Genomic DNA, 12,710 nt, shown 5'->3' with positions numbered 1-12,710 from the left:
CCCCCACTACAAAAAAAAGAGTAAAGTTTGTTTTATTTAACGACGCCGCTAGAGCACATTGATTTTTTATCTTATCATCGGCTATTGGACGTCAAACATATGGTCATTCTGACACTGTTTTTAGAGGAAACCCGCTGTCGCCACATATGCCACTCTTTTTACGACAGGCAGCAAGGGATCTTTTATTTGCGCTTCCCACAGGCAGGATAGCACAAACCATGGCCTTTGTTGAACCAGTTATGGATCACTGGTCGGTGCAAGTGGTTTACACCTACCCATTGAGCCTTGCGGAGCACTCACTCAGGGTTTGGAGTCGGTATCTCGATTAAAAATCCCATGCCTCGACTGGGATCCGAACCCAGCACCTACCAGCCTGTAGACCGGTGGTCTGCCACGACGCCACCGAGGCTGGTCCACTACAAAAAGCATACTGATAGTTGCGCACAGGCACACTGATTTTTATGCGCATCGGCATGCTGATAGTTGCGCATACGCACGCGGATGGATGTGACGTTGTGATTTGCGGCGTGCCTCAACTGTGAACCGGAAGTACATATATTTCAGTGCGCTGAAGCATTGACGCATTGTTTGAAACGGCACCATGGATTACGTACCAGCAACATGGGACATGTACGATCTTGTCCAGGGTTTTTTACAGGTATTATGACTTACTAGTAACGTGGTCACGTTTGTTTTTGTGTAACAGAATATTAACCAACATCGGGTCCAGCGATAAAGTAATGTATGACGCATGGATCGTGACTCCGAAGTCAACGTAACCCTGCCTGCAATCGCAGCAATGGATTCGCTGATAAAACCACAGGAAGTAGGCCTATAATAATTTAACAATTTTGCTCTAGGTTCCTTTAAATATATATATATATATATATATATATATATATATATATATATATATATATATATTTATATTATATATTTTATTATTATATATGTATTTTAGTATAGTGAATGGGGAAAGCAGAAACTGTTGGTTAAAGGAAACATGTCACGTAAACCATATTTGGTACCAACCATGTACAATTAATTATAAATTGAATCACCTAAAAAAAAAAAATATAAAAAATTAATTACTTAAAATATCTCCATAAAAGAACCCCAGATACGAGCTCTTAGCGGAAATTGCCGATCTTTAATGAGCAGGGCAATCACGAGGTCCGTGACGTCAGAGACGCGTCGCTTGATCTGAAGCCTTACACTTAAAAGCATTAGTCCGTACCACTCATAAAGAATCGAAGACTTGCACAGCTTACCAAAACAATGAGTGTTCGTTCGCAAAACGTTTTGCCGTATCAATATGAGCTGTTAGTAAATGAAGAAAGACACACATTTACTTACAACAGTGATACTGATGAAAAAACGGATAGCGAGTCGGAGGGTGGAGAAACTGATGGTGCCAGACCAGACCGGTCGACCAATTTACAGCCCGGAGCCCGAAAGTAACCCGGAGACAAAACCAAAACTCGGATGCTAATGCCGAGGTGTATACTGTTCATATTTAGCATAAAGATACACCTCGATATGATGTATTAAAATATGTAAAAAATATAAATGTAGGACAAACATTTTTTGGTGGGTTTTTTTTTTAGAAAATATCTCATTTTTTATGTTCGGGCTGTACATAATAAAATCTGTATGCACAGTGTAAACAAACGCTCTAATTTACGACAAGGCGCTTCACTTTCATTAACCTGGCTTGTAAAACAACATAAAAGACTTGAGAGTATAATCAACTTTTAAACTAAATATATTTCTATTTGCATCAATAGAACGAAATGGGGTTATAGTATTTTTCTCTCATAAAAAAGTAGCATATTATTAGGCCTATTGGTAGGGTGCGTTAGAGTAAAAACGACCACTCACGATACCCAAGTGATAATTTTCGTTTCTTTGTTACTACGTAATTGGTCAGTTTTGTAATTTTAGATGGGAAAGTCTACTTAATCAAGGGTTTTACAGCATTATTTACAGTAATGAAGCAGGGCGGCTGATAATGTCCATTAACATTGTACTATAGTCGCGATAGGTTACGCCACAATACCCTGTGATCTTAAAAAAAACTGGCACGTATTTTGTACGTATGTCTAGACCGTGGTAATCACTTACCTGGTCGATACCCTGCAATATACACCTGCCAATCAGGAATCACATGTGCAGGCCACGGAAAGAAAGGACCAATTAACTAAAACAACACTCCGATTCTCAAGTCAGCCCGTGGATGAAACATAATAGTTATTTCGACACCGACAGTAGTGGTTTATTTTGTATTGAACTTCGTGTTGCTTTGGGGCTTCGGGCGATGAGGAACATTTTTGTGACGTATTCCGCCCGAAGATTAAAAACATTATTTAAAATTATTATTGTTTTCTACACGTTTTTTAAAAACATATTTAAATACATCGTACTGAGATGTATCCTCATGCCAAATCCCATGTTTGTATATGCCATATTTAATTACTTGTTGACGTTTCCTTCTTCGGACGGTGAATACAGATTTTGTTATGTAGGCCTACAGCCCTAATATGAAAAATCTTCTTTTTTTCTCCAAAAAAATAAATAAATAAAACATTCTACATTTTTGTTTTAACATATATAAATACATCATGCTGAGGTGTATCTTTGTGCCAAATATGTACAATGTACACCTCGGCATTCGCAACCGAGTACTGTTTTTGTCTCCTGGTAACGTTCGGGCTCCGGGCTGTAAATAGGCTGACACCAAAGTACTATGCGGTGTTGGTGTCCAATCTTTTCTTTTGCGATAAAATACACGCGTCTTTCTTCGGATACAATCCTTTGGAAAACCATAAAAAGACAATCCCGATCGTTTAAACTGTTTATTTTTACACCCATAGGCCGCGCAGTACGGCACTGTTGGACTGAAAAGATCGTAAGCCCCTTACTCCATATATAAACAGTTAACAACAATGGAAGAGTACAGCGGCTCTGACGTCACTTCCCTTTTTTTCCGAACGCTCACGAAGAAATATGCATAAATCGTACTTTGATACTGATTAGCGTAATTTCTTCATTTTAAGTTAACTACACGTATTTTATTGTTATAAAGTTATTTGTATATTATTTTTATATCATTTTTCTTTTAAAATGAGCTATAATATGGTCTCGTGTCATGTTTCCTTTAAAGTAGTTTTAGTGTATGAATTCTGGTACAATGTTTTAAAAATCTGTAAAATTTCTTTTCAATCTGAGTCTGACTAGTGACCTGATATTAAGAATAACAGTACTATGTTCAGGAAACAGAGAGCTCACAAGCATTTTCATTGACACCATCGGCTTAGATTGGTTTAGACCTTCATGTATATGAATAGAGAGGCGGCAGAATCAACTGGTTACAGCCGTGTCTGGTGTATCGGGGCGTCATGTGATTCGGCGTGGTTTCTAGACATTTCGTACCCAAACACGTTCGTACCATACCGTTTCGTAACCACTAGCATACCAGTTCGTAACTAATTAAATAATGTCATACATTACACCTAACATTAATAGTTTTTTTAAATACACAATTATAATGTTATATTACAAACATATTGTAACATTTAGCAAAACAATAGTTGTAATAATCACTCAGTATCTTTTATAAGCATTAAATAAATTATGTGCTGTGCATCACTGAAGCATGCCGTTTCGTAACCAAAAAGCATATCTTTTCGTAACCAAAAAGCATACCTTTTCGTAGCCAAAGAGCAATTCTTTTGTCTTGTAATTTGGTGTCGATTCCACAGTGCAGCGATGGTGTTTATTGTTATGCATAACCATTCCGAGATATCAATCGGAATATTTCGCAAGACCGATCCTCTCTTTGTACGTATATATGCTCAAAACAAAAACATTCATACACGCACACGTACTTACGTGCGCACACGCACGCACATATAACAAAAATATAATAAGATCTGATATCCCATGTTTTTGGAATGTGGACTTTTTTTTTGGTCTAATAATGCCTACATTGTCCGATATAATACATTTTTGATAGAAGAATACAACTTTTTGTTTTAATTTATGCCTTTGTTTGGTATGCCTTTGGGTACGAACTGGTATGCCTTTGGGTACGAACTGGTATGCTTTTGGGTACGAACCGGTATGGTACGAAACGGTATGGTTACGAAACGACCTGATACCATTCGGCGCACTTGATATAGTGATTTCCCAAGAAATTTGGCAAGGCATGGTAGACCAAACACTTTTGGGGCATTTTCACCATTTTCGGGGCACTTGTTTTTCATTAAAAATACACAAAAATCAATTGAAATAAACATTAATGTAATTTATGTGCTTGCTTTAATAAATGAATGGCAAAAGATATAAAAGGCATATTTTATTAATTAATAATACCTTTTTGGGTGTTTTATAGAGGCAATTTTAGAATTAATTAGTGAAAAAGGCTTGTTTAATCTCAGAGCAGCATGGTGCTGATTAAGGCAAGATGGTGCTAGACTATTGAGGCATGGTGCTGCACCATGCTGAAACAAGCTAGGGAAAACACTATGATATTTTGCTTAAAAGTTGTCATGTTGTCGGTGTTTTTAATAAATTAAAGCTCAATTCCTTTTTTCAGTGGTTAATCAAGTATCAACATATTTATTTTAAAAAGGGTGTAATTAAAAATTATTAGAATTATCAATAATTATATCATAATTTCAAAATAAATCATTCACCTGCTTTCGAAGTAGGTCAGCCTTATTGATATTAAGAATGTTAAAACCAGTCTAAAAACAACTCCCCGCATTTTTAAAATTATAGTAAACGGTATAATAAAACATTTTTTGTTATCTTTATTTAAATTAAAAAGGAAAACGCAGACAAATGCAAACAAAACCAAGTGATGGAAAAAAAAAAAATGTATCCCACATTTGGGGATCACTTTACAAATATCTTTATTGTATTTTGTATATCTTAAAATCTTTATTAAAATAATAATATTAAAACTTTGATCGGTTCAGCAAAACCGGAACTGCCTGTGAATGTCAGACCGACAACATCTTTGATTCAATTAAAAGACGAGTCGGCTTGTATTTCGCATTAAAAAATTTTGTAGGCAAAATAAGGAGTATATCTTTCCACAAAGTCTACCAACACACAACAATATGGTAACCAAGCTCCATTCCCCCCCCCCCCCCCCTTTTTTTTTTTGCTTTCCGTTTTTCCTTAATAATTGGGCATTGATCATTTCAGTTTGACTATCATGCACTTGGCATCATATGTAATTGTTTAAATGGGGTGTTTCCATCTACATCAGACCTTGCATTTTAAGGTGCGTGGGTGCGATCTCGCTCGTACAGCGCACGTAATTTCAATCTGGCGAGTGTGAAAAATAACGCACATTACACTTAACAAACAGCGCACGTAAAATAATTTTGTATGTTGATTGCCACTATTTACCTTACGTAGCTGATAGAAAGATCCGTTTAATAATACCAGAATTTTTTTTTTTACGAGAACTGTAGCGTCCATGCAAGATTTTAATATATGACTGGTACTTATCTTTGCTATACAAATCGGAAAACACAGGTTTAATAGACATATTTGAAGACGTACCAATCCGATCAAAACTTCTTTGTCTGTTTAATTTATTATTAATTAGAAACAGTCCACTTTTGTAAAGTAATAGATCACAACGTCTTATAAGGATAACTCATTTATACTGTTCATATAGTTATGACAAAAAGAGAAAATGGATTGAATTAAACAGTGAGTGCAGGGCACAATATTTCACGCGAACCGCCGTTCTGTTCGCGTGTCGGTTACGCAAAATTAAATTTACGCGAACCACAAATCGGTTACGTCATGATCTGTAAACGTTCAGAAATTAAAACTTGCAAACTTCACGATTACAGGAAGTTTATTCATGCAGACATACTACTGGTATTCCGACAAATGTTTTAGACTGATTTTTAGATACTTGATGCGCAGCAAACCAGTAAACAACGTTATATTGCAACAGTTGTAACTTGCGACCAGTCTACAGTTTTAAAACATTTTTAAAGAAATGTGCTCGGACCGCTTGTAGACATACTATTGGATTGGCTATAATTTTACATATGTTAAAAACAGTTTTAACGTAAACAGGAATCCAAAAGTGTCACAACAATTGAACAATACTAACAAAAGTAACATCGCATAATGAGCTTTAAAAACCCACATTTGGAACATCACTGTAGTATATAAGTACCATCAATGAAGTGAAAGTAGCATAGCCACAGCAAATCGCAAAAAGGAATCCCTACAAATGAGTATTTATCTATTTCAAAGGCGTAGCGCTCATTACGCATAGTACGTAATGCAAAAACAAAATCCGGGAATAGGTCGAGGCTGTCTGTAATTGTTCTATAAAATATCCTCTTAAAATTGATTTGAAAAAAGATTTTTAAAAATGCATCTACAGGCGTCCTGAGTTTCAAAATTTTCACAGAGGGAGGCCCCCGAATCCCCCCGCTCGGGCACGCCTTTGGCGTGTGTAATTCTAAGAAAATTTCTGGCTACGCCCCTGTATTTTGTTTCAGTACTGGGGCTAATATTCAGATCTTTTATAATATTGTTAACTTTAGCAAGCATTAAAGACATTTTCTTTTCTTTTTTTTAAATGTTTTCTTTTGTATTTGTTTTAACTTTGTTTCAGCTAAAAACTATGTATTTAAAATATAATTTCAACGTAATTTTGAGGTAACCGATCAGATAACCCATGGGTTACGCAAATATAATTCACGTAACCGAACAATTGGTTACCTAGGTAAAAACCACGTGAACCGACTTCCGGTTACCTCAGATTTCGAAATATTGTCCCCTGGAGTGACTTCTGTAGCCTACACAATTGAACTCGTTACGGAAATCGGCGAAGTTGGTAAAATTGTCTCGATTAGTTCGTGACTGTTAGAATACAAAGCTTACAATCCGAAAATGGCAATCGTATAATTTTATACTTTCTTTAAAAAAAAATGAAATTTAAATGTCATAATAAAAAGAAACAAAATAAATGATAATAGGTATGTAGGAATAAGCCTAGGTATTTTTTTTTTTTACGTCTATTATTTTTCTTTGTTTTCTTAAAAAAAACAATCAAATAAAACTTCATTTAAATATTTGTATTTCAGCCAGAGGTCAATGAATGTGCACGTGCTATTTATATATGTATATACATTGTATGTACACACAAAAGTAACAGTAATCAATGATCATTGCCTACTATTTCATTTTTGTTTCGTTTGTTAGAAAGTCACACAGACCATGTGACTGGAACACAATTTAATGCGCAGTACTCTGTGTCATATTGACCAATCATAGCTATCGGGGTCAGATTATTTTTACTCTCGGAATTCTGCATGCACATGCTGGTCTACTTGATAAGTTATTACGCATTGATGATGGTGTATAAAATTATGTGGGTTTTTTTATTATCTTTATTATGGCATCCCACTTTTGGAATAAAATACTTTGTAATGACAAATTTTGTCAGAGTTTGTATATTTTTTTATCAACAACATTGGGTCCGTTCTAGATCATTGAGTAACACTGTCAGAGCTGTTCGTAACTTGTAGCGGTAGGTCAAATGACGTGTTACAAAATGTTGAGGGAGGGAGACAGGATGCGTAATTGTTGAATTAAAAATGTCAATGTCAGTGTATCAACCAACACTATCAATTGAAGTAATTGTGGGCCTACATTTCACGAGTTACTTAAAACAGTGTTTTAATCATGTAAGTCGGTAGTGCACACCTGAAATGCTTGGATCGTAGTTCATGAACCACCACCTCGGAACCAGTGGGTTTTTACCATCCCAATGATCCTAATCATGTTCGTTGTACATAATAATGAAATTCAAGACAATTTGATTCCTATATATGTTTAGCTGCACGTTCATCAAACCATCTAACTACTCCTTAAACTTTTTAAAAATAAATTATAACTTCATTCCTGAAAGGGAAAGGAAGTCGGACTACACTAATGAACCAAATAACATAAAATTAGAAGAAAACATTATTGGTTTATTGGTTCATTTTTGCAACATATGTCTGCATTTACATGTACTACTACCAATTACTTCATAAATTAATAATGCTTGGTTTTCACTCGCCTTAGCATTTTGATGAGTGCATTTTTTCACTCTCCTAAGCGGTTTGAGGTGTGCTACATTAATTCCAGGTTTTATTTCCATACCTTGCAGGCTGTTACATATATGTATTTATGAGGTTCTTTCTTTAAAAGAAAAACAACAGCAAAAGTTAGCAACCAAAAAAGTAAGAATTGTTTTGGCAGCTTTTTTTCTTTCTTTTTTAAACAAGCTGATTCCTGCTCAATAAAAAAAAATTGTGTGTTCAGAGGATAAGCCTCGGCCCAGCATTCTGTGTTTATTTTAATAAACTAAAAACCCTGTCATTGTGGCAGTAATTGATTCCTTGCATTTTGTTATTTTATGTAAATTATTATTATTCTTTTCACAGGCTCCACTGTACCATTTGATGCTGGAAGCATTTCTTATCCTGTGGATAGTGAAGTTGATTTTTTCCAAGAGCTATTCACCAACAAAACCTGTACTGACTGATGAGGTATGCACATTTAGAAGAATAAAAAAACTTGTGGCTAATATGTGGGTAAAAATAAGTTTATACATGTGTAAAAATGCACCGAAAAGACAGGTTGAACCATACATTCGAAAAGACAGGTTGAACCATACATTCGAAAAGACAGGTTGAACCATACATTCGAAAAGACAGGTTGAACCATACATTTGTATTCTTGCAGTACTTACTGCTATTATGTCATTACATTAAATAGTACTCTTATAATATGTATTTAAAAAAACCCCCACAAACATGAGAGAGGTGGATTATTTAATGACTGAAATTTAGAATTAGAAAGCTATACTATTTACTATTAAACAGGGCATATTCTTTTTAGACGACAATTAATATTCAAGTGAATGTCTATTTAATTGATCAGAAAAAGAAAAACTCTTGACCAGTTAATATTTATATTTTGCACTTCAGTTACAAATATGCTCTAAAATAATTGGAGAATTACCAGTAACTATATACATGAACTTGATTACTTAAATATCACTTCTGGGTTTTATTTTCTCTAAATCTATAACAAAAATTGTCTGTGTTGCTAAGTTGTAACAGGTTTAAACATGACGGGCCGAATTTACGGAGACCACTTTTCCCTAGTTTTAACCCGTAAAAAATTGACACTAATTTTAGTTAATTTACAAACCTGTAACTCATTTGGATAAAGTTACAATAGAGTGAAAGAAGAGTCTGTGGCGTTAAAAGAGAAAATATTCTTTAAAATAAGACTTGAACTCGAATCAATAAACTGCTATTTTTCAGACGCATGTGCGTTTTAAAAATATGAAAAATGCATGTTTTTTTTGTATTGGTCTTAGAAACACAAGGATGACCAGAAACACTTCGGATAATCTAAAGAATACAATATAAGTAATGTTTGAGTTCAGTGATTGTAAACTGCTCTAATAGTGAAAAACCCCAATTGTGTAGTGTTTAAAACTAGGGTATGTCCCTTTAAACACAGGCAGTTAAGCATTGTAAATGTATGTGGTTACACACATGTAAGTCAAAACCAGGCTTTGTAAATTTGGCCCGATGTTTTTTTCCCATGCCGAATCAGTTACGCTCATGAATGAGCCCTGCATCTGTTCTAAACATCTTGTTTGAATTTAATGAAGAAAACATTCTTATTTTAAAGGAAAAGGAGGAGCTTATATCAGAATGGAATCCTGACCCATTGGTTCCCGATGTTCCAGATGACCACCCGATTATTGTGGCCATGGAGAAAAATATGATCTCTGGGTGAGTACAGAAATATGAGCTCTAATATGAATTTTATAAAAATGTGATGAACATGTAGACTCAGGTATACAGTTCCGTGCCACCATTCATATCTCTTAAATTAATTTTAATTCTAAAATGTGTAACTATAGATGGGAAAAGATATAAAAATGCACCTCTGACACCATAGGTATTAAATCCTTAGTGATGTTTACAAATTAATAGTATTCTTAATTTACTGCCAATTCTGTATTTGAATCAGCAAACAGGTGAGCTGCTTAATGCTTGTTGAATTTTTCTTATTTTTCTGCATGTACACACAAATACAGGTATATCAATAATTTGTTTTTAATTGTTTTGGACCTTCAATTTCACTACTTCAGATCACTAAGGGCTGTCTGGGAATGATACACATGGGCACCTGAAGTATTTTATGCTTGATGGATTTACTGCATTTTTAAAATTAATACATGGGTTAAATAAAATTTTAGCTTTTGTGTGGTGAATATACAAAAAAATTGTCTCCTGCTCCTCTCGTGATCAATTCTGAAATGGACCTGAAAGTATTGTCTGTTATTTCTTTTACGTTCATCGGGGTATGAACACACACACACACACACACACACACACACACACACACACACACCAAAAAAAAAGTTTGCTTATGATTTTGTTGTTCAAACCCAGATGAACGTAAAAGAAATAGCAGACAACACTTATAATTAAATTTGAATTATACTTGCTAATATAGCACTAAATAATACTCAATAAAACAACTTGCCTATATAAAATGTCATCATCAGATATGACATTCCCTGACAGAATAATTTTTACGTTCATCGATAAATTAACAAACTCCCGTTGCTACATCTGGACCAATGGGATGATGTTATATTGCAAGGAATCTAACAAAAATTTAATTATTAACAAATGAATATATTTTATAATTTGTTTCATATTCAGAAGAATTAGTTTTCCATTAAAAAAACCTAATTTCTTTTCAGTCGCCCTAGCAAGTTTTTGAACATCGGTGGTAATAAATGTCTCAACATGGCTACCTTCAACTTCCTTGGATTGGCCGAGGACAAAAGTATTGAAGTGAGTATTTGAATTTCAGATTATACCTTCCTGTTAAGAAATCTTGTGAAATAAGTTGTATGACAAAATATTTCACAGTGCTGAATATATTTTATTTTAGTTAATTTTTCATAACAATATATTTAATAATGTTAATATTTTATTTATCTGTTGCAAAAAATATTTGTTAAACTTAAAAATGATGCCTGTAAAACAAATTGGTTCAGTGATTAAACAGCATCAGGTTTCCCTCTTTTCTTATTCCCTAGACCAAGTGCCAAAATAATGAATACCATGTTAGAGATTAAATAGCCATAATTTAAAATGTGCATGTATGTCATTAAATATATCGGCCTCAGCGGTGTAATGTCATTGGTTTTCTGGCTGGTATCTACTGAGTCCAAAACCTGGTACTGAAGCCACAGAATGAGATTTAATGGGGAGGAAGAAAACCTTTACAGGGTACAATATTTCACGAGAACCGTTGTTCGTTTACGCAACTTTAAAATCACAAGAACTGCCAATCAGTTACGTGGTGAACTATTACATTCTAAAATTTAAAGTACCATATATCAGTAATGAAAGAGAAAATCAGTTTGCTTTTAAATACATTTGAACCACCAATGTAGCACAGAACCGTAGTTCAAGTGTTTTAGGATTAGGTAGGCCTAACTCATCGGTTACGAGAACTATATTCACGTAACCGAACAATCGGTTACCTAAGTAAAACTCACGTGAACTGACTTCTGGTTACCTAAGATTTTGAAATATTGTACCCTGCTTTACACTGACATTTTTCACATTAACCCACTGTCCTGAACAGACATTCCAGATAGCTGATGTGTATGGGCAGAACAAATGAAATGTTAAAAAAAATATTATGTTCTTTTCTTTTTTGTAAAGAAAAAACAAAATCCGGCTGCACATTTCTTAAATACTGTGCTAAAATGGTGAGTCAGGATATTTGAAGGATGGATTCAGTATTATGTAATGTCTATATTTGTTTATTAGGAAGCTGCACTGAAGACACTTAAAGTCTATGGTGTTGGTTCGTGTGGTCCAAGAGGATTTTACGGAACATTTGGTAAGTATTCTTGTTTTTGTTTTTTTAATTCTGTGTTCTGGATACCTAAAACAAAATAATTAAAAAACCCTGATAGATTTGATTTGGTGAGAAAAGCCTTGAATAACTGTAGAACCATGGTTGGAAAAATAACTTGCTTAAAGTTATAATGTCATCTAACTTATTACATGACCATAGCTTGTCAACACAAATTTGGCATTGGTAGGGTTTTTTTTATGTGAACATAATTATACACAAAAAGAAAATGACATGAAGTATATGCTGAGGTTAAGTGACCAAAGGTTAATTTTACCATAACAATAATTGGTACAAAGTTTTCGGCTACTCCACTCTAAGTTTAAATTAGTGTCCAGGAGCCAATTTCACTAAACATCTTAAGTTACGTTTTGCACGTAAACGTAAATCTACGACTGAAGAGCATTTCACAAAGAAGTGTAAGCGTAAGTTACGTGTAAAGTTAGACGTAAATCTAAGAGTGCCCTCGACCACAACTAGTCTCACACGTAAATTGCTACATCCACTTCGATAATTCATAAAATGGTAACACGTTTTGTTTTTTTAAAGTGTTTAACAAATTAACTCACTTTATTAATCCAGTGATAGCCAGTTTTGTTACCTGTGTCATTTGATCCACTCAGGGTGGGAATTAGCTCAGTCGATTGAGTGCTCGCTTGAGGTGCCAACGTCACAGGATCAAACCACCTCGGTGGATCCATTCAACTGAT

The 12,710-nt window shown here is 34.5% G+C and overlaps 1 protein-coding gene across 2 annotated transcripts in view; it reads left to right on the top strand.

Annotated features, from left to right (window-relative positions):
• Nucleotides 1-544: 544 nt before the first annotated feature.
• The window catches only part of LOC121373958 (serine palmitoyltransferase 1-like), a 31,169-nt gene continuing 19,003 nt past the window's right edge, over nt 545-12,710 (top strand). The window contains exons 1-5 of one of the 2 annotated variants that reach the window (XM_041500805.1): nt 545-658; nt 8,478-8,582; nt 9,742-9,845; nt 10,829-10,922; nt 11,913-11,985. In XM_041500805.1, the coding sequence (XP_041356739.1) occupies nt 602-658; nt 8,478-8,582; nt 9,742-9,845; nt 10,829-10,922; nt 11,913-11,985 (433 nt within the window). In that variant the 5' untranslated portion in view covers nt 545-601. Of the gene's footprint in view, nt 659-8,477; nt 8,583-9,741; nt 9,846-10,828; nt 10,923-11,912; nt 11,986-12,710 lie in introns of those variants that run through there. The other variant, XM_041500806.1, reaches the window with a different exon arrangement.

Source organism: Gigantopelta aegis, chromosome 6, assembly GCF_016097555.1.
Source record: "Gigantopelta aegis isolate Gae_Host chromosome 6, Gae_host_genome, whole genome shotgun sequence".
Taxonomy (NCBI): Eukaryota; Metazoa; Mollusca; class Gastropoda; order Neomphalida; family Peltospiridae; genus Gigantopelta; species Gigantopelta aegis.
Note: the sequence above shows the minus strand (reverse complement) of the source record. Positions and strands in the feature narration are given on the sequence as shown.